The following is a 21,747-nucleotide window of genomic DNA, read 5'->3' as shown; positions in this document are numbered from 1 at the left end:
TTCAATATCATACAAAGTACAAGTTTTCAGTAAAAGATGATTTTTATTTTCAACAACAAAACGACACGGTCTCATTGAATCAAATCATATATACAACACTGCTAACAGCTTCTTTTTATTTACAATAAGTATTAAAATGAAACAAGTCTGTAAAAAAAATGTATACATATAATTTAACACAGAGAAAAACGGAGCTTTTTGGTTCCTGTTATCGTAGGAATAAAACAAAACTCGGTGGACGATGTCGGTTTATACGGGCACTCTCCTTGTCAATGTATGATCAATCTATGTCTCTCAGAACAGAAATGTCCATTTACTTTTGTAGTTTTTACTGCATCTTGTCTTTAATGGTCCATGTAATATTTTTTCTTCTATTTACTCTAACCCAACAAAGAGCGTAAAACACACGACCGTGAAACTACCACTTTTTCTTCCATGTTGAAGGAAGGGGCGTGTCTACAGTGTTCACACGTGTCCTCAGCAGTGAAGCAAAAGTAAGAAGGAAAAAAACAAAACAAAACAAAAAACATAAAAGGAAAACGACGTGTTCTGTTTTTTAGAGCTTTAAATTACAAAAAAATGTTTGGCAGATTAATATTTTAATAGGATAGAACCATTTTTACAATAGAAAATAATGTTCTCAGACTTTGAGGTACTGAAGAAAAAAAATCACCTTTGCCTACATGTTTTGAGGAAATGCATGTTAATTAAGTTTTCAAAAACTTAAAATTTGGCTTAACATATTGTTAAGGATACTTGAATGTATTACAAGTAATGCTACACCAATACATTGTAGATTTTTATTCACTGAATTGTTGATGACTGTAAAACTAAGTACGTATACCCTGAGGTTACCAGTAGTGTGCAGTGTTGAGGAGCAAGATGTCCAATGAGACACACGTATTAAGCATACTACAGATTCATCTTAAAGTTTAGATTCCGGATTCTATACCAATACTAACACTATGAATGTCAAGCAATAACTGAAAAAACTAAAATATGCATTGCTTTCATGAAGTTAAAGTCATGGGGAACAAAATTCCTACATATACTTGTCAGCAAAAATCAAAATTCTTCATACAGACATCAATGCTGACAGCATTAGAGCAGGGCAAAAGACAACTCATCACCCTGACACCAATTACTAGTGTAATAAAGTTGTCCTTGTAATTTGTTCAGAATGATTACTTTTGCCTGAGACAGAATCCATTTTGTTGGCATCGTCTATACCAAGCAAAAATATTAAAACCTGTAGAAACCTAACACTTCAGACACAATAAATTAACAATATCAGGCCAGAAACAGGACAAAGATATTTACAAATTACATGTAATGCCCAAAACATATAAAAACTAATCAAAAATATTCACACAAATCACAGAAGTTTGACTTCATAAATATATATTTTATCATTCTGTACAAGTTTTCTGATTACACTAATAACTACATTTCCATGGTCAACATGGAGAACTAAACTCATTCATTTGGTATTATTAAACACAGTTCTGAATATATTAAACAGTCAGTCCACTTGACTGAACATGAATCACATAATAAAAAGCTCAAATCATCTCTACCACACAGTTCAAGGAACAACTCAACATCATCTCTACCACACAGTTCACAGAACAACTCAACGTCATCTCTACCACACAGTTCACAGGACAACTCAACATCATCTCTACCACCCAGTTCACAGGACAACTCAACATCATCTCTACCACACAGTTCACAGGACAACTCAACATCATCTCTACCACACAGTTCACAGAACAACTCAACATCATCTCTACCACACAGTTCACAGAACAACTCAACATCATCTCTACCACACAGTTCCCAGGACAACTCAACATCATCTCTACCACACAGTTCACAGGACAACTCAACATCATCTCTACCACACAGTTCACAGAACAACTCAACATCATCTCTACCACACAGTTCACAGAACAACTCAACATCCACGTCAAATCAGAACCAGACACTGGCCTACATTTAAGGTCTGTGGATTTTAGTCATATAATAATCAAAAGATAAATGCATCTATTTACATATTTTTGAAGATGAAATCTTTAAGGTCACTGTGAGTGTGGAAAAAGTCAAGCCAGAATACAATATCAATGCACTAAAGAGTTTCAAGCAATGAGTGTGCAACCAGAATTTTTGTCAAATAAATGATATCAAGCATTACTTTTTTACCAGGTTATCTAAAATAGCCTGTTTGAATAGTGGCATGCTACTCTACATTAATATTGTTTAAAATTTACACCATCACATCATTAATCAAATTTCATCTGCAATCTCCAATAATCAAAGTTGTTCACATTCAAAAAATCTTTTACCAAGCAATAACACACAAAACTCAGCACACTGATCATCCAGTAAAAATATTCATTTGATTCTAATCTCCAATAAATTAGGTCAATCTACATAACTAGGTCAGTCTACCGCCTCCATGTCTGTATAACCTGGATCCTCGGCTGGACTGGATCTACTCTGGCTGTATCCAGAGTCCTTATCCACCTCATCCTCCCCGGACACTCCGTACATACTCGGATAATGGTGGTCAACAAGCAAGGGGAGGTTATCCAGTCCTGAGGCGTCCCCGAAGTCGTCCGGTTCCGTGTTGTCCAAGCTGGATGTCACATCTTCATCTTCTATCAGATTCTCGTCCTTCATGTAACACGGCTCTTTCTCCGCCTCGCTTTCCTCGGCTTTTGTCCTTAGTGACATGAAGCTGGCGTTGACATTTTGATCACCGATGTCTAAATCTGGGGTAGGGGAGATGAGCATGGGGGTCACCAGAGATTCCCTCTTTCTGTAGAACAGGAGATAGGCCCCTCTGGACACCACATTCCTCTCTCCACTGATGTTATTTACTCGACTGTCATCACACAATCTCCAGTCTACAAAAAACAAAGAGCATTGGGATAAGGATCATCAATCCTATCAGATGAGTATATAATAAAAGTTCCATAAAGTTTGTAAAGTAACTAAAAAAATGTACTACAATTCATGTTATATCAATAAATGTTAACTGCCTTATTGAAATCAACATATTTCTTTTAAAATATAAATGACATAGGATGCATAAAAAACTCTTATGGTTATTAACACCAGTACATTTATTATTTCTAGAATTGCATCACTACAAAATATTAAATTCTATTCAAAACAAACACGTCAAGTAGTTTAGTTCTGTTATGGCACATGTACTAAAAGATAATTTACGATAATGAAGTTGTAACCATATTCTGTTCTTTGTCCAGTGACAACAACCTCTAGATTCCTACTTACCAAGCTCATTCTTGGTTGGGTCTCTGGCATCAGGTGTCCGTACAAATGAGGTGTAGTGTCCCCCCAGGATTCCCCCGTAGTGGTTGACCACAGCGTACAGGTCATACACAGGTGGGGACTTGTCTGCCCCTATCTTTGTGTATGGAGAAAGGTCCAACCCTCTGGGGGACAAAAGACACAATAGATATTAAGCTACTGCTATGTAAGAAATAACATGATTTTTTTGACAGTTTATAGGAAGGGAAAAAAAATTAAAAATAAATGTATGTATTTTTGGGGGGCTTGGAAAGATAACAAGAGTCTTCTTTCCAAAAATTAAAAAAGAGTTCATACCATTATCAGTACAGGTGCAATTTCAGATTCAATGAAATGGTTGTAGGTGATCCTATGACTCTTTCATCATGACACTAACCAATCACCTAATGAATCGATAGCACAGAATACTAACCTTACAGGGAACTCCACCATTTTGTCAATCTTGTCTCTCCAGATGAAGTTTCTGAAGGAGAATCTCTTGAGCTGGATGATGAGGGTGTGGGGGAGCCGCCAGATGGACATCTGTTTGGTGGCCTCACGGTGCTCTTTACAGGATGGACAGTACCTACATGTAACATAAACATGTGTCTATATATTAGTAGTTATTATTGGGAGGGGCAGTATCTACAAGTAGAAGATGGGGGGGGGGGCCTTATGCATAGAATCTACCAGCTAATATGCTTAGTTATTTACAACAGAGGCTGTACCTACCAGTAGCAGCAGATACTTGTGTAGTACATGTATGTGTCAATGTATAAATGTATGCAAGTGACAGAAATCAGCTTCAAAATTCCTTATTTACATTGCTATATTGAATAACTGAGGTTAAGAAATTCTTTACAATATCCTTGGACAATATGCTATAAAGAAAATTTCACATTATAATTCAAATACTAGTACCGGTGTCATATAATATTTTGATACCGCGAAATATTGAACCCGGGTTCAATATATTATGCGATATAATGAACCCGGGTTCAAAATATCGCTGCGACATATTGAACCCCCCCATAAAATATTGAACCCCGGGTTCAAAATATTATGGCCGCGATATTTTGAAACCCTCTCAAATTTTCATTGCTCTTGGAGAGGGGTTCATAATATTATGGCCGCGATATATTGAACCCCCTACTGTTTCCAATTTCCTTTAGAGAGGGGTTCAAAATATTATGGCGCGATATTTTGAACCCCCCTCTATTTTTCATTGCTATTGGAGATGGGGTTCAAAATATTATGGCCGCGATATTTTGAACCCCCTACCTTTTTCCAATTCCCATTGGAGAGGGGGTTCAAAATATTATGGCTGCGATATTTTGAACCCCCTACCTTTTTCCCATTCCAATTGGAGAGGGGGTTCAAAATATTATTGCCGCGATATTTTGAACCCCCCTCTATTTTTCATTGGTATTGGAGAGGGGGTTCAAAATATTATGGCCAAGATATATTGAACCCCCCTCTATTTTTCATTGCTATTGGAGAGGGGGTTCAAAATATTATGGCTGCGATATATTGAACCCCCCTTTATTTTTCATTGCTTTTGGAGAGGGGGTTCAAAATATTAATGCTGCCATATATTGAACCTCTTACCTATTTCTAATTCCAATTGGATAGGGGGTTCAAAATATTATGGCCGCGATATTTTGAACCCCCCTCCATTTTTTATTGCTATTGGAGAGGGGGTTCAAAATATTATGGCTGCGATATATTGAACCCCTTACCTTTTTCCAATTCCCTTTGGAGAGGGGGTTCAAAATATTATGGCCGCGATATTTTGAACCCCCTCTCCAATGGGAATTGGAAAAAGGTAGGGGGTTCAAAATATCGCGGCCATAATATTTTGAACCCCCTCTCCAATAGCAATGAAAAATAGAGGGGGGTTCAAAATATCGCGGCCATAATATTTTGAACCCCCTTTCCAATGGGAATTTGAAAAAGGTAGGGGATTCAATATATCGCAGCTATAATATTTTGAACCCCCTCTCCAATACCAATGAAAAATAGAGGGGGGTTCAAAATATCCCGGCCATAATATTTTGAACCCCCTCTCCAATGGGAATTGGAAAAATAGAGGGGGGTTCAAAATACCGCAGCCATAATATTTTGATCCTCCTCTCTAATAGCAATGAAAAATAGAGGGGGGTTCAAAATATCGCGGCAATAATATTTTGAACCCCCTATCCAATGGGAATTGGAAAAAGGTAGGGGGTTTAATATATCGCAGCCATAACATTTTGAACCCCCTCTCCAATGGGAATTGGAAAAAGGTAGGGGGTTCAAAATATCGCAGCCATAATATTTTGAACCCCTCTCAAATGGGAATTGAAAAAAGGTAGGGGGTTCAAAATGTCGCGGCCATAATATTTTGAACCCCCTCTCCAATAGCAATGAAAAATAGAGGGGGGTTCAAAATATCGCGGCCATAATATTTTGAACCCCCTATCCAATGGGAATTGGAAAAATAGAGGGGGGTTCAAAATACCGCAGCCATAATATTTTGATCCCCCTCTCTAATAGCAATGAAAAATAGAGGGGGGTTCAAAATATCGCGGCCATAATATTTTGAACCCCCTCTCCAATGGGAATTGGAAAAATAGAGGGGGGTTCAAAATATCGCGGCCATAATATTTTGAACCCCCTCTCCAAAAGCAATGAAAAATAGAAGGGGGTTCAAAATATCGCGGCCATAATATTTTGAACCCCCTATCCAATGGGAATTGGAAAAAGGTAGGGGGTTCAATATATCGCAGCCATAATATTTTGAACCCCCTCTCCAATAGCAATGAAAAATAGAGGGGGGTTCAAAATATCGCAGCCATAATATTTTGAACCCCCTCTCCAATACCAATGAAAAATAGAGGGGGGTTCAAAATATCGCAGCCATAAAATATTGAACCCAGGTTCAATATTTTATGGGGGGGTTCAATATATCGCAGCGATATTTTGAACCCGGGTTCAATATATCGCGGGGTTCAAAATATTATATGACACCGGTATATAATGTCTTATAGAGATTTTCAAAATTTGTATTTGTGGTACTTTTCACAACGATCTAATTTTTGCTCTTTTGCGATCCCTTTTACATGGCTATTCATTGAACATGCAGAAATTATATTCTGCATAATTTTCTATAAGAAACTTTTTAAATCGCACAAAATAACTAATGCAAAATTCAAAATGTTACCCGTTTGACCAATTTTCGCGAACTTTGTGACATGCGAAAAAAAACCCCCGAACATAAGGTACTGTGGTTTCATCAATATTTGTTGAATACCAATTTTCGGGGATTTCGGTATTCATTTTATCCACGAAATTAAGTGTTCATTGAAGTGCAATTTCTATTAACATTTTGTATTGATAGGGTCATTGGCCACCAATTAACGTATCCTTGAAACTGTGACTTTCACTTCATTCACGAAAATTGATACCCTTGAATATTAATGAAACCACAGTATAATATTGTAAGTTCCTGCATCCACAGTATTTTGTTCTTATCTCAAGTGTGTGCCTGCTCTGTATTCTGTACCACACAACATGTACCACACACATCCCACTTTGTTTGAGAATGAGAGCAGACAGAGCCTATAATTACCACGCCTCCTCGGGACTCAGAATCTCCGGCTCTGTGAACAGGTCCATGCACTGCTGGATGTTAACATTTCCTGTCTCTGAAAGTACAAAGGCTCAGTTCTCAACACAACCATAACATCAATGCCTTCAAACAAACATCTCCAATAGTTCCCCGATATCTTTTCTGGGGATTTAACATAGTGATGGCGTACCTTCAGTATACTGCGCTGTAAGTGTTGGGTCCTCAGTATATTCCTAGAACAGAAAAACAGAGCCATTTTTGATATTTATTGAGGCCAAGTTGAATAAACTACCTATTACAAATAGGCCCACTTTATCCCAGTGCAGTGGTCATCAGACCCCACTCACCAGTTCCTTGGTCTGCACCAGTACGTAGGAGTCGTATTTCTCATGGTTCTTCCAGTCAATAGACAGAAACTGTTTGTTTGCTAGATCTAATGGCTCATCTCCTGAATAAACCAAACCATTTTAACATTAGAAAGATTTTTCATAATTGATGAAGTTATATCACTGAAGCTTCTGTCGAAACCAAATGCTGGTAGAGTACATGTGCATGTATATGTAACATATAAAGTACACACCATTTACTTGGTAGTCATACTGATGTATGCATTGCACAGTGTATTTTGATTGGTAGTCATACAGATTAAACCACAACTAGAACATGTGATGTGTACTGCCTTGATTTACAGCACTCAGTGTTGCATCTCACTTTTCCCAACATGTACCAACTAGGTACATTTAATTTAAATTACCAAGAGCCTGCATTATACATGTATTTAGAATCTAATCAAACTTAGAAGTAGTATCTGTTAAAGTCTTGCTTTTTTAAAATCCCCCTCCCCAAACCTCTTTTCTCACATTTCTGCCATGAACCTTCGAAGCCAAGTTCTTTGTCACTCTTACAGAGTCCTGTCACTATCATTATTAATTCTGTCCTCCACATCCCTATACTGTAAATTCCTAATTAAACACGAGGAATTAATATCCGCGTAAAATCGCGAGAAGCATCCTTCGCGATTTTAAAATCTCGCCATTATTTTCAGAGAGTTGAAAACTATCAAAAATAAGGAGAAAAGTTCAACGTTCGCGATTTTATATTCTCGCGATATGATACAAACCAGCGGGTTCGTGGAATTAAGTACTCGCATAATATAAGGAATTTACAGTAGTTCCATCACACCCTTATTTTACCTAGGTCCTCTAATCTCTCCCCCTCCGGACCCCTAATCCCTAGCCCGTCCTGGTTGACCGGCTTCATGTAGAACGGAGGCTTGGGTCTCTCCACTTCGTCTGACTTGATCCCCAGCACTGGTTTAGTGGGCACAGCTCGACTCTTCTCCGATTCACTTTCATTGTCAGATGTTGACTTCCCAAACTGATCTGAATCATTTCTACAAAATACAAAAAGCTTATCTTAAAAATTTGTCCATCTGATTCCAATATATGTACACTTTTAAATAACTGAGACACTGTACTAGCATTTTTATATTACTTCCTATCATAATCCGTCCTTTGCAATGCTCTTTGGGAAATACTATTATAAGACTAAACAATCCACAACTGAATAATAAAACATTGTTATCCTACGTTTTGGGCATTTTGAATGAGGAGAACTCTGGTAGATTAGGTGTCTTAAATGACACAGACTCTGGTAAGTTTCCTGGGTCTCCTTCCTCCCTCTCATCTGGACTCTCCCGATGATCTGAAACAAAGTCCACATCTCCGGACGTTGGAGACGACATGGAACCACTTCCGGTCGAGTCGAGGGAGGACAGACTGCCGGCCTTGGCCCCGATACTGGTCGACGAGCCGTCGCTGACATTACCCATGTGTAGACTGGAAAAGCTGTTGTCTCCACTCATGTTACCCTCGCTCAGGTCCAGAGACTGCAATCAAACACACACCAGTAAGTGTAATTCGCTATTATAGAATCATGTATTAATGGGCGAATTTTTAAAAAAATTATTTAAATTCATCGACAGCGAAAATGCATCATATTATTGATTTCATTTCAAACTAGTGACTGATAACAATGAACATGCATAATAATGATTCACAACATCACTCAAAATGTCACACAAACTAGTAGATCAGCTAATTTGTTTATAAACAATAGCTCAATTCTTTATTGTTCAAACCCATTAGAACTATGGATTGTTGATTTAAAAATTCAAAATTCCAGCAGCATTAAATTCTTTTATAGTTAGTAGACAATTTGTCTAGCATGATTTCATAAGTTTCTAAGTTTTGTAAACAATGGCTGTCAATATATCTATAAAAGCAAAATTCCAGCATCACAAAATTTCAATCAATTTAAGGCAGCCTATTTACATGCATCCAGCATGATCTATAAGGTACTTAATACATGTATTGCAAACAGGATAATTTGAAATTTCAGCAGCCAAAAATTTTCCCAGTAAGCAACCACTTTATCTAGCATAATTCTAAAGTATTGCATATAACGGCTGTGAATAGACTACAGAGAAACAGGATACAACTGGAGCTATGTCTATCTGCTGTGGATAGATAACAGAGAAACATGACACAACTAGAGCTACGTCTATCTGCTGTGGATAGACTTCAGAGAAACATGACACAACTAGAGCTACGTCTATCTGCTGTGGATAGATAACAGAGAAACATGACACAACTAGAGCTACGTCTATCTGCTGTGGATAGACTTCAGAGAAACATGACACAACTAGAGCTACGTCTATCTGCTGTGGATAGACTTCAGAGAAACATGACACAACTAGAGCTACGTCTATCTGCTGTGGATAGACTTCAGAGAAACAGGACACAACTAGAGCTACGTCTATCTGCATCATTGACATCTCACTATGTTTGTGTCACCGATGAAAAAGTCCACCTTATCCTCCACTGAGCCCTGCTCCGCCGTGATGGTACAGGAACTGCTACAAGATGATTGGCTGTCCAGGCTGTTGATGCTTCCACTCGATTGGCTGCTGCTACTGCTCATGCCTGAGGAATGAATCTTGTGCTCTGTTTTCACTGGAGGCTGGAAAACATCTACTGAGTACCTAGAAAATGTAATTATAGATTATTGAGGTATCAGTGTCACCACTTGTAAACAAAACCTCATTTTCCTGGAGAGAACAATTTGTTTTCTATCTTTAAAAAATCCAAAGAGGGTAACAATGTAACATTGACAATTTTAAGTACCCTATCCATTACAATCAACTGGCATAAGCCTCAGAGATCTATTCATACCTTTGTAAAAGGTGTCTATTCTTTTAAATGTTATCTTTAAATAATTTACACACTACAAATACCTCCCCCTGTCTGTTACAAATACCTCCTCTTGTCTGTTACAAATACCTCCCCTTGTTTGTTGCAAGTACCTGGCATAGGCCTCCATCAGAGTGCTGAGTCTTGAGAAGGTGGCGCGGGACTCAGGAATGCTGACGATGAATGGCGACCCCACAGGCTCCGGGGTCATGTTGCAGTGGTTCTTGTGCATGATCCAGTGGTTCTTCTGACAAGAGCTACAATGGAATAATAAAAGTCACCACCTACAAATTCACAGCTACCACAAAGGATAGTACAAATCAAGCACATGATTGTACAATTTCATGAGCACACATATACTTTAATGAATTATCAATTTCTATTTTTTTAATTTTTTATTTATATTTTTATAGCCAATACATTTTTATATATAAATTGCAGTACATGTATCTAAATACTCACAGATGTTGTTACAAGTATACAGTCAGTAAACATCATCCTCAACATGTTGATCTTTTTATAAACACTTTTTGTAACTAACTTAAATATTTATCATACATGTTAACCTCCAGTGGTTAATAAAAGTCTTTTTTACATATATTTTAAAGTACATATATACGGAAGACTTAGTAAAGCAGTAAAGTAAACATAATGTATTTAACAAGGTAGACGTGATAGTAGGTACTAGGTACTTACTGGTCACAGTATCCCACTTTGAAACACCTGGTACACCGTTTGAGTTTACAGTTGTCTGGGCAAAGACGCCGGCAAGACGCACAGCGAGTCGGTACCTGGTTTGGCATTATTGTTCTCTGTATAAAATAACTTTTTTTTCAGTACATCTAATTTTCGGATTGTAAAAGTCATAAGAAAATGTCACTGAAAATATTCATTTCAGATTGTCTGATAAGCATATGTGCAAAATAAAGATAGAAAAATCAAGTCTATGTTCAGATTTAGTTCCATATTACCAGTACATATGAATACAGATTTCTTCTCATCTGTAGGATGTTTTATTCATTTTATATGTTCATATACCTACATATGTAACACAAATTACAGTTCCTACCTGAATAACATAGATTTCATGAACAGGTTCCCCTGCTATGTCTTCTGTCAAAACTTCTGATCTGTAAACAAAATTATTTATTACACTTTCATGTTAAATACTGAAATCTGATTGGTTTAGATGCAGTTGATAATCCGTTCAATTACCCTCACCATTAGCAACACACTTAGCAATGGGTAACACAACGAATTGTTACATGCGCGTAAATTATGCGCGTACGGTTCGCCGTAGAATTCATGTCATTTCTAAATAATAGCAATATAAAAATTCTCTAAAATTAAGACTTTCAGTATAATAAAATAAATAGTGCCTGTTTGGGAGGATAACAGTTGAAATTGACACCCCTCGAAAACCATTGTCAACCTCCGCTTCGTGTCGGTTGAAAATGGTTTCCTCCGGTTGTCAATTTCAACTGTTACCCTCCCAAACAGGCACTATTTATATAATGGGAATATCAACATAAGCATATCTAAAGGTATACATGTAGGTTGTTGAATATACAGTTATGTCAAGTGTAATAGTATGGATAGATTAGTAAAATATCAATTTCAATTTTTGACAGATTTTGATTGAACTATAAAAATTGCATCACATCTAACATTATATACTGCCAGTAAGTGCAAATAAATCAAATAAATAGATGAAAAATATATTTTATAACAACTCTTCTAAAAAATAGCATAAAAATTTATTGTACTCATTTGGACTGATAATTTCTAACACTAGATACAATCTGCAAAACCAACAATTTTTCAAAAAATGTTTCAAAGAAGCGATTTAAAAAAAAATTGCAAATATATAAAGCTATTCACATTACTATGAACTGTTATCTGAAGCAGTCATGTATATAAAGTACATAAAAAACTTACATTATGATAGTGTCCCCGGACTGGACTGCACTCAGATCGGATCCTTTCCCGTAAAATTTGTAGATTTTTCCTTTGTACGTTTCAAAAACCCTCATCTGCATAAGATAAATTCCCTCATCAACAACTGTATGTGTATGACAAGAAAGCAACACTCACTTAGAGTATCAGTCAAAAGATTATGAAGTGACTTACTGCCGATGGTTTGACTCCTGTTTTTTTGGCGGCCTCTTCTTTCAGGGCCTCTGTCGTACACTCTTTGGGAAGTCTCAGGACCAACTGCAGTAAAGAATGCAGAATTTAAGATATTCATGGATAACATTCAGTGCAGGGAAAAGTTGAGAAAAATTTTTCTACAGGCTTATTATCGGTTACTGTAGATTAATGTTCTTTTTTGCCAAAGGACTAAGTGCGGTTTTATGCAATTTTTGCCCCCCAAAATCAAAGGTTTAGAAAGAGCTTTAAAATAAGGTGAAAGATAGTTAAAATCATATTGGAAATAAAGGTGTAAAAGGTTATCACCACAGTGACGTCAAAATGTAGAAATGACGTCATGAAGATTGCATTATTTTGATCAATTGATATTTTATAGCAAAATATGGGTGTTTTCCAATGGTTATTCGACTGGGAAACATCGAGCGCAGGCTTGCTCAAGTACCATTTTTTAGTATAATATGTATAACTATCTGAAGAAAAACATATGTTAAAATCGCACTTGAGCAGACCTGCGCTCTTTACTTCCGAATGCAAAATATAGAGCAAAAATGAGAATATCTTCATTTGTTCGCAAATTTGCGGGAATTAGGTCATTTAGGTGACGTCATAGATAAACAGGGAGTGAGCAATGATGACTAAAATCATTATTAAACTTATAGGCATCCTCTTTACAATGATTTGTGAAGATTTCATTTTTATACGATACTATTTAAAAATTGGTTGAAATCGGGGGCAGATATTTGACCATACCGCACATAGTCCTTTGTCCATATAACCTTTATATTGAATAGTAAATTATATATTATGAATTAACTAAAAATGGGGGGGAAATATCGTCTTCTTGTTTGAATAAATCTTATATTGTAGTCCAATTTCATTAGGTTATTGTATCATAAGACAAAATACACCATATATACAGCAAATACAACACTGATCAGTGATCTGCCTGCATACATGTATAGCCCCAATCTCAAATTGTTCACCATCGAAGCTAAATGAAATCACCTGTAGTGGTTTTTTATATGGTTCTTTCCACATGAATATCACAGGCAGCATACGTTTCTTCTTTGGAAGCGGGAGTGACAGATACAGGAAGGGGTCAAAGGTTATAGAGATCTGAAATCATAACATTACTAGTATATAGATGACTCAATCACACAAAGACTGCCCACTTTACAATACATATATATGTTCACTTATGCCTTGATTAAAAAAACAGAAATCTGGCAGATTGTTTTACAATTATTTTGCTTTCACTGAACACCAATGAACAAAGTGAGGAATTCCTAAAGAGAGTAAGGAATCTCTAAAGAGGGTAGAGAGGGCAATCCCAAGAGAGGGTAGATAATCCCCAGGGAGAGTGAGGTCCCCTGGTCTCACCTTGCCACAGACGGGACAAGTGAGCTTAGACTTGTACTGTCCCTGGAAGAGGTCCACGATGAACGAGTCATTCCTCTTCTTGTACATCTCCCATGCCTCATCAGCCACAACCTACAATCAATTCTCAAAGTTAAACATGGAGACATCAACAAATAGAACTTGAGCAGAAAAACTATTCTAACTTACAACATAAGATCAAAAATCAACTCATCAGCAACAAATCAAACTTAGCAGTAAAATATGGAAAGATCTTGCGTGAAAGAAAAGTTATTAATCTAGAATACACATGTATCACAAATGGAGAAGAGAAAAAAAAATAATGAAGTCTTTACTTACTTCATCAGACCTTCCATCTGAGTCCACAGTTTCTGTGTAGGGTTTCTTTTTTATCCGATTCAGATCCTGTTTGATAAGCAAAGTAAACCAAACATTCATTCAACATTTTCAACTGTTTCGTACATTAATACATGTATTATGGAACACTAAAGTCCATTACATACTTCAGTTTAAATTGTGACAAAGCATTGACTACAGCAGCAGCTGTGAGAGACAAACCTCGTGTAGACCATCCAGGAAAAAGGCCATGAACTCCTGGGCATCATGCTGAGCGAACCCATTGAACTGACTCGCTTTCTGTCCCACCAAACTCTAGAAGGAGGAAAGACCATGGGTAAAAATGGCCCCTACATACATGTGTATATAATATGAAATAGATGCATATCAATAAGCAAAAATTTGAGGTGGTATGGGACACATCCAATTTCACAAATTGCTACCTATCAGCATGGCGCAATGGGTTAGAGCATTATCTAGGAATCTGTAAGTCATGAGATAGGGCTTTCCAAAAATTTTTGAAACATTTTTTTTGGCCAAATAATATAATTAAATCTAAAAATTCCAATCTGGTGAAAGTAGTTTGTTACATCCACATTAATATCGACAGGTGTCCCTAACCAAAATAAGTTCATTTTTAACCGGGTTTTCCAACGGAAAAATCCGGTTATTAAAATGGTGAAAATGGCGGGCGGGCGGCTGCCAAAAGGGTACCCTCATTGTACGGATAACTCCTCCTACAGTTTTCAAGATAGGAAGTAACTGTTGTTCTTTTGCAGATCAATTGTACATATATTAGAGGTGTGCATATTGCTAGGATTTTGATTTCCAATAATTTATCAAAAAAATACCAGCTTTTGAACTTAGTCATTTTTTGGCAAAATGTTGCATATAGGGTACCCTCATTGTACGGATAACTCCTCCTACAGTTCTCAAGATAGGAAGTTGTTCTTTTGCAGATCAATTGTACATATATCAGAGGTGTGCATATTGCTAGGATTTTGATTTCTGATAATTTATTGAAAAAATACCAGCTTTTGAACTTAGTCATTTTTTGGCAAAATGTTGCATATAGGGTACCCTCATTGTACGGATAACTCCTCCTACAGTTCTCAAGATAGGAAGTTGTTCTTTTGCAGATCAATTGTACATATATCAGAGGTGTGCATATTGCTAGGATTTTGATTTCCAATAATTTATCAAAAAAATACCAACTTTTGAACTTAGTCATTTTTTTGCAAAATATTGCATATAGGGTACCCTCATTGTACGGATAACTCCTCCTACAGTTCTCAAGATAGGAAGTTGTTCTTTTGCAGATCAATTGTACATATATCAGAGGTGTGCATATTGCTAGGATTTTGATTTCTAATAATTTATCGAAAAAATACCAGCTTTTGAACTTAGTCATTTTTTGGCAAAATATTGCATATAGGGTACCCTCATTGTACGGATAACTCCTCCTAAAGTTCTCAAGATAGGAAGTTGTTCTTTTGCAGATCAATTGTACATATATCAGAGGTGTGCATATTGCTAGGATTTTGATTTCCGATAATTTATCGAAAAAATACCAGCTTTTGAACTTAGTCATTTTTTGGCAAAATGTTGCATATAGGGTACCCTCATTGTACGGATAACTCCTCCTACAGTTCTCAAGATAGGAAGTTGTTCTTTTGCAGATCAATTGTACATATATCAGAGGTGTGCATATTGCTAGGATTTTGATTTCCGATAATTTATCGAAAAAATACTAGCTTTTGAACTTAGTCATTTTTTGGCAAAATGTTGCATATACCTGTAGGGTACTCCATTTCACTGGATAAGGGTTGACATGGATTATGGATACAGTTTACATAAAAGAAAACCCGGTTGCTTTTCACTTGTTTTTATTATTACTGAATAGAGTGTTCATAACACGCTTCTATACTTATAAAGTCATGTCTGGTGCGTCAAATATTGACCAGGCCCCATATAGTCAGAGGATAAACTTGCTTACACATGGATAGTGCTAGATCAAAACATGCTGTAAGTGTTAGATAAAGCCAGAGAATGAAACATTATGAATTTTCTATGAAGGTACCTTAAGCTTTGAAGGAGCATAGGAGTAATGCTTTCCAGACCAAAGCGTACGAAGCAGGACAGCATAGGAAACAGCCAGCTTGCCCCCCATACCCAAGGGGTTGTCTGTGTTTATATCATTTTGAAACCTGGATTCTGAAAACAGAGGCAATGCAGCTGATGAATCATAGTAATAACTAATTAACAATTATTCTTTGATGATATCAATCAACAGAAATCAATTGCAAATCTATATATACATGTACATGTAATGCATAAAAATTCTCTTAGTATGAGTATTTGTTGACAAGAGTTGAAGGGAATATCCTACCAAGGAAGTGGTTTCTTTACTCATTGGTGTTGAACTTGTGTGTAATGCGGTGGTAGTAGACCACTAGACCTTACTTAAGAAGTTGTCCATGAACTCAGTGGTGTTGGAGATGTATATAATATTATGTGATACAGGTGGTGCAACATGTGTATATATATAAGTAATGCAGTGGTAGTAGATCTTACCTAGGAAGTAGTCCCTGAACTCTGTGGTGTTGGACAGTGCCTGTAACACGCTATTCATGAAGCAGGTGTTTCCCAGGTTGTCCAGCCCCGTCATTCCTGGCCGCACACACAGGCTGCTCAGGTTCTTGTTCATCGGCGACACCTTACAGGTGGGCTTCTGTATAGACACACAAATCATACTTCTGAACCATTTATTTTATCTATTTTATAATGTGCAGACTTTTTCTTAATAATTATTACCACGTAAATGTCATCACATTCATGTGAAAACTTTCTGAAATTTGGGGACTCATTTCATTAATCAGGGGTACTTAAAAAAAAAAACGAAGTTTGTCCTAATAAAAAATACCGTCTGTCCTTTTAGTTCAACAACTCTTGAATAAAATAAGAACTTTAAAAAGTGATCACCTTATACCATTCATTTAATGTACTGTTTTAGCAATACCGGTAATTAAATTGCATGGCCAATAGTACCGTCAGATTATTGCACACACAGTTAAGTTCCACTACCTGAATAAAGGTTTCCCGGCTGACCCCAGTGGCTCCCATCTCCGACGAGGCTCTATTGTCCTCCTCCTGGTCTAACTTCCCGGACACCCCAACCTCCGCCATCTCATCAAACGCCACTCCGCCCTTAGTGGGGGACCCTGGCTTGTTGCTGGGAGTGGGGGTAGCGGAGGGCGTACTTTTACCTGTAGAGATCCACTCGCTGGACTTCGTGGCTGTCGCCTCTGAAATCAATACAAGAGTGCAGGGCATTCAACAAACTTAATCTTTCAGCAAATTTAAGATCACAAACAAACATATCATTATGCCTTAAATATGGCAAAATGATAATCAATTAATCTGCAAATCATATTAACCAAAAAAATGGCTCAAATGACATGAAAGTTCTATGGCAGAAACTGTGATCTTATTTGATTTTATCAATGACATTCACCCTTGAATCTCTGATTGAAGAGAGCATAGTACATATCCAATCTGCAATATTCATAAATACATGTAGATAACTGCTACTGGACACTTATTAGCTTTAAAAGACTGTGGCTTCTGGACACCTTCAGCGGTGGGGTGGCCTGTATAATCTATGCTTCCAGTATCAACAACCCGATCACAAACCTTTATGATGGCTGGCCTCCAGTGAGCTCCACCTCTCCGATTTAGTCTTCCACAACTTGATCTCCAACATTGTCCCCAGGACCCGGTGTACACTTTTGTCAGGATTGATTTCTCCCCTACAAACACACAGAACAAATCATTTAAATAATACAGATACTCTAAATGTAGTATTCATAGCTGCAGGTCTGTAGCTCCCGGTCTGAAAAAAAATTCGGATGGACGACCTGGGAGCTACAGTTCCTCCCATAGTAAAAAACTGCAATTTACGGCGCACAAAAAATAGCACTAGTTTTGGACCAAGCTAGATTTCATGACCAAGTTATTCAATAATAAAATTTTCTTTTTGAAACAAAATGCTTCTGAGTTAAAAGAAAAATCTGAATATTCAGTAACTTGTACATGAATGTGATTTACAAATACATACTTTAAATTGACCTTCCACAGAAATGTCGTTTCATCAGATGTGCCTGAGTGTAGTTGCAGAAATTTCTGATCCCTAAAAATGTAAAACAAGAAACACACTTTACTCGTATCTTTAACTGTGCGAGTTACTCAGAGATCATTCTATGCAGTTTGCGATATATGAATTTCATAAGTAGCTGTGAAAATTCTTTAATATAGTATTGTGCAGTAAAGTCAGACAAGCTTGAAAACTACATGCTGATTACTTGTAGTTAAAGGCTTCTATTGTTTACTAAAGACCTAAGTAGCTCTTTTTATAAAGCATAAATAGACATGTGAAATTTCAAACACAAGGACTATCACACTATAGACACCACTCACAGTGTTTGGAACTGAATGGTTAGGCTCCTGGGTTCATACTGCACTTTAACATAGTCTTTCTTAATTTCCTTCACATACACATGTACAGTGAAAACATTTTCCTGAAAGAAAAGAAAGACTTCATTATACATGTGTCCTGAAACCTATTTACTTTTTGTACCTTTAAGTTATTACATTAATTTACCATATAACAAACTCAAATATTCAATTATGAACATGATGAATTGAACCTTGCTTGATCTATTTACCTTCTCAATGTAATCATGTTTGATGTGATTGATTTCATACACAGGTTCTGAAAAAAGTAAAACATGCATGCATAGGTTAAAAGCACACAGAAAGATTTGATGTGAAAATACCAATTTTGAACATGATTGTTATTTCATACATTATCGTGGAATAAGAAGAACCAAGAACTTCACATTAGCTATAATACATGAGAATATATTGAGAGAGAGATAGAGAGATGTAATGTTTACCATCCTTCTCTCCTTCCTGCTCGATGACATGAACCCCGCTGTCTGTATCGCCCGACTGAGAATTCACAGACATGGATGTCACACTCTGTAAAGGGTCAAACATTTCAGAGGATCCAGAGGGGGAACTTAGTGGGGAGTTTGGGGAATCACAGGTGAAGTCAGATTGAGAGGCCATCACGGGGGGACCCTGAAAGCAAACAAAGGTTTATTTTTTTTTTACATAATGGCTTCACACAAAATGTATAAAGTATCATCAAAGTTATTTTTAGAACTTTAACTTTCAAAACAAAAACTGTTGAGAAACTTGTAAAGTCTTGTTACTGAGGTATTAAACCTCAGAAACAGTAGGTATTAAAATCAATAAATAGTCATCGTTGCATCTTGAACATGTTGAACACCCCAAACAGTTCCAAATTGAATGTGAAGCTGCTTAATTCTATATATCACAACAGATTTGTTGTGTGCATTTGTGTGGCATTCTTAATCATCCTATCTTTTCTGCAATGGGCTTCAATTTTGCTCTATTTAATATTTGTAATGATTAATCAAAATTGATCAATGATGGAAAGAATTAAATATTTTTTTAAATGAATAAAATGGAGGATTAGGTGTCTTAAACAATTAGCATTTTCTCTTTGTGTCTGTTATACCTACCATGAGATCTTTCCAGACACCTGAATCTTTCTTCTTGACTTTTAAAATGATCTTGTGTTTCTTTATTTGAACTTTGCACTTTTCTCCCACAACGGGATGACTGAAATCACAAGTCCACTTCTTCCCGCCTGGTCAATACAAATCATTGCATGTTATGTCACTGTAGTAGAGTGTATTAAACAATTGGATTGGATTGGAACTATGTTTCTACACAAGAGATCACAATACTTTGAGCTGTTTGCATACTTATTGCATCTGTGCTGCATATTCTTACAATCACCAGTTGCATTCATAACTCTATCAACACACAATTGCTCCCATTAAAATATTAGAAAGATTTTATTGAAGTTCAATAAAAATGCAAAGTTAACATAATTTCTCCCATCCAAATTATCCGGTGACAATGGTATTGTGAACTGCCTTTATTCTTTTAGCATATTAACTATGACGTAGAACACAGATCAATGCGATATTAGAACCATTTTAACAAGACCTTAGACTTTCGGTAGGATGTAACTATCTTTTTCTTGCATCAAAACAAGTTAAAAATGACACTGGTTTTAAAGTGAAATTTGCACAGATTGGTTCGTCTTGTCTCAAAAGCCAGACAAATCTTGTTGTTTTCAAAGAACCTTGAATGAGTGGCTGGCAATGAAAGACACTCCTGCGTCACATTGCTGTTTGACACAATACCCTAAGTCCAAGCTCTTGTTTAAATGGTTCTAAATCACTGAAAAGCATTGTTTATTTCTAAAGTGCAGATATAAAACCCTTACTTGGGAATCCAATGACTACATCAGAGTCGCTGAAGGTCACATCAATATCGTTGGGGTCCTTCACCCCCACAGTGAGGAAGTCCACTTTAATGTTAATCTCTATGTCATCATTAGACTGCTTCCAGTCAGTTTGAAATTCTTCAAGAGAAAAGAGGACAAATTTTTCTCACTCTAATTTGGAACTGGATTAATTTTATCAATACATATACCATACCATACAACAGAAATGTATTGAACTAACTGAAATTTAGCAATGCTATTAATGTGGTATAAATACTGTAGAAATATGGTGATCAAAATGTCTGCCAGAAGGGAACTATAATTAATACAAAATAATCTTTAAATCATCATTTATGGATGCTTTATTAATCTAGACAATTTGTTTGCAAATAAAAGTATGAATGAATCAGACTATACTTTACATACGTTCTTGTATTTCATTGTTGATCTTAAATTGTACCCCATAGAAATTATTTTGCCCCCACAGAAATTTCCTGAATCAAGCACTTTTAAAATTACAATCACAAGCATGCTGTATTGTGTAGTCAAATGGCATGGACAATAAAGCAGCTATACCATTGAAGACAAAAATGACAAAAGGAATATTGATACATCATGATGTATTAGTGACCCTTTTATCATTGATAAAACCTACATGTAATTTTAACCCCCCCCCCCCCCAAAATTCTACAAAGAATGTTGAGCATATGTTGAGTATGACTTAACAGCACATTAATAGGCAGCAGTGCAGAGCACAGCAAACTTCCATGAAAACTTCAATACAACAGACAGACAATCTAATAGCATTAATTATGACAGTCCATAATATGACATGCATGGACACAGTGAACACATGAATGGAAGCATTTCAGTAAGACCATACACATTTATAATCACTTTGTTTCATTCGTCGAGTACATTCATGTGATATTAAAAAAGTATGAAATAAATATTCGTATACCGTTTTCTGAATCTTTTTTCCTCTTTGGAGAGAGGGCAAAATTGGTCTGCAATGTAGAGAAGTCTTTGTTAGTCGGTATATTGGAAACGTCGTCCGCCATTCCTGCAGCAATGATCGGGGTCAACACACCGTCCGTGTGCTGTCGTTTTCTGGGTGTCTGCTCTATTTTTCCCGTTGTCTACCAAACGACAGGGAAACTAAGAACAGAAACGTGCGAATCAGCTGAACAAACCGTTAGCAATTTCAGTCTCTGATGGGCATTCTAAAAACCCCAATGTGCAGTAAAATATTCTTCGACATTATAAATTTTTGAACGCTTTTCTGATAAATGATTAGACCTATATGGATTTTATGGTATATT

General features: G+C 36.5%; 1 protein-coding gene across 2 annotated transcripts; it reads right to left on the bottom strand.

Annotated features, from left to right (window-relative positions):
* Positions 1-23: 23 nt before the first annotated feature.
* LOC136274381 (ubiquitin carboxyl-terminal hydrolase 19-like) lies at positions 24-21,664 on the bottom strand. Of its 2 annotated transcripts, none has more exons than XM_066081004.1 (29): positions 21,387-21,664; positions 20,426-20,563; positions 19,650-19,777; positions 18,996-19,182; positions 18,765-18,811; positions 18,517-18,617; positions 18,158-18,229; positions 17,734-17,849; positions 17,125-17,345; positions 16,615-16,771; positions 16,121-16,254; positions 14,263-14,355; positions 14,044-14,109; positions 13,708-13,818; positions 13,333-13,443; positions 12,307-12,390; positions 12,115-12,209; positions 11,246-11,306; positions 10,873-10,988; positions 10,290-10,433; positions 9,767-9,968; positions 8,515-8,813; positions 8,119-8,318; positions 7,273-7,373; positions 7,116-7,158; positions 6,926-7,001; positions 3,749-3,901; positions 3,301-3,461; positions 24-2,909 (listed from the first exon to the last, which is right to left on the bottom strand). In XM_066081004.1, exons 1-29 carry the CDS (start codon positions 21,484-21,486, stop codon positions 2,443-2,445), a joined length of 3,984 nt encoding a protein of 1,327 aa, XP_065937076.1. In that variant the 5' UTR covers positions 21,487-21,664; the 3' UTR covers positions 24-2,442. The 2 variants fall into 2 exon arrangements, with proteins under 2 accessions (XP_065937076.1, XP_065937077.1); XM_066081005.1 differs by having other exon boundaries at positions 9,797-9,968; positions 21,387-21,663.
* Between the last annotated feature and the right edge of the window lie 83 nt (positions 21,665-21,747).

The sequence above is a fragment of the Magallana gigas genome, chromosome 4, assembly GCF_963853765.1.
Source record: "Magallana gigas chromosome 4, xbMagGiga1.1, whole genome shotgun sequence".
In the NCBI taxonomy this organism is placed as follows: Eukaryota; Metazoa; Mollusca; class Bivalvia; order Ostreida; family Ostreidae; genus Magallana; species Magallana gigas.
Note: the sequence above shows the minus strand (reverse complement) of the source record. Positions and strands in the feature narration are given on the sequence as shown.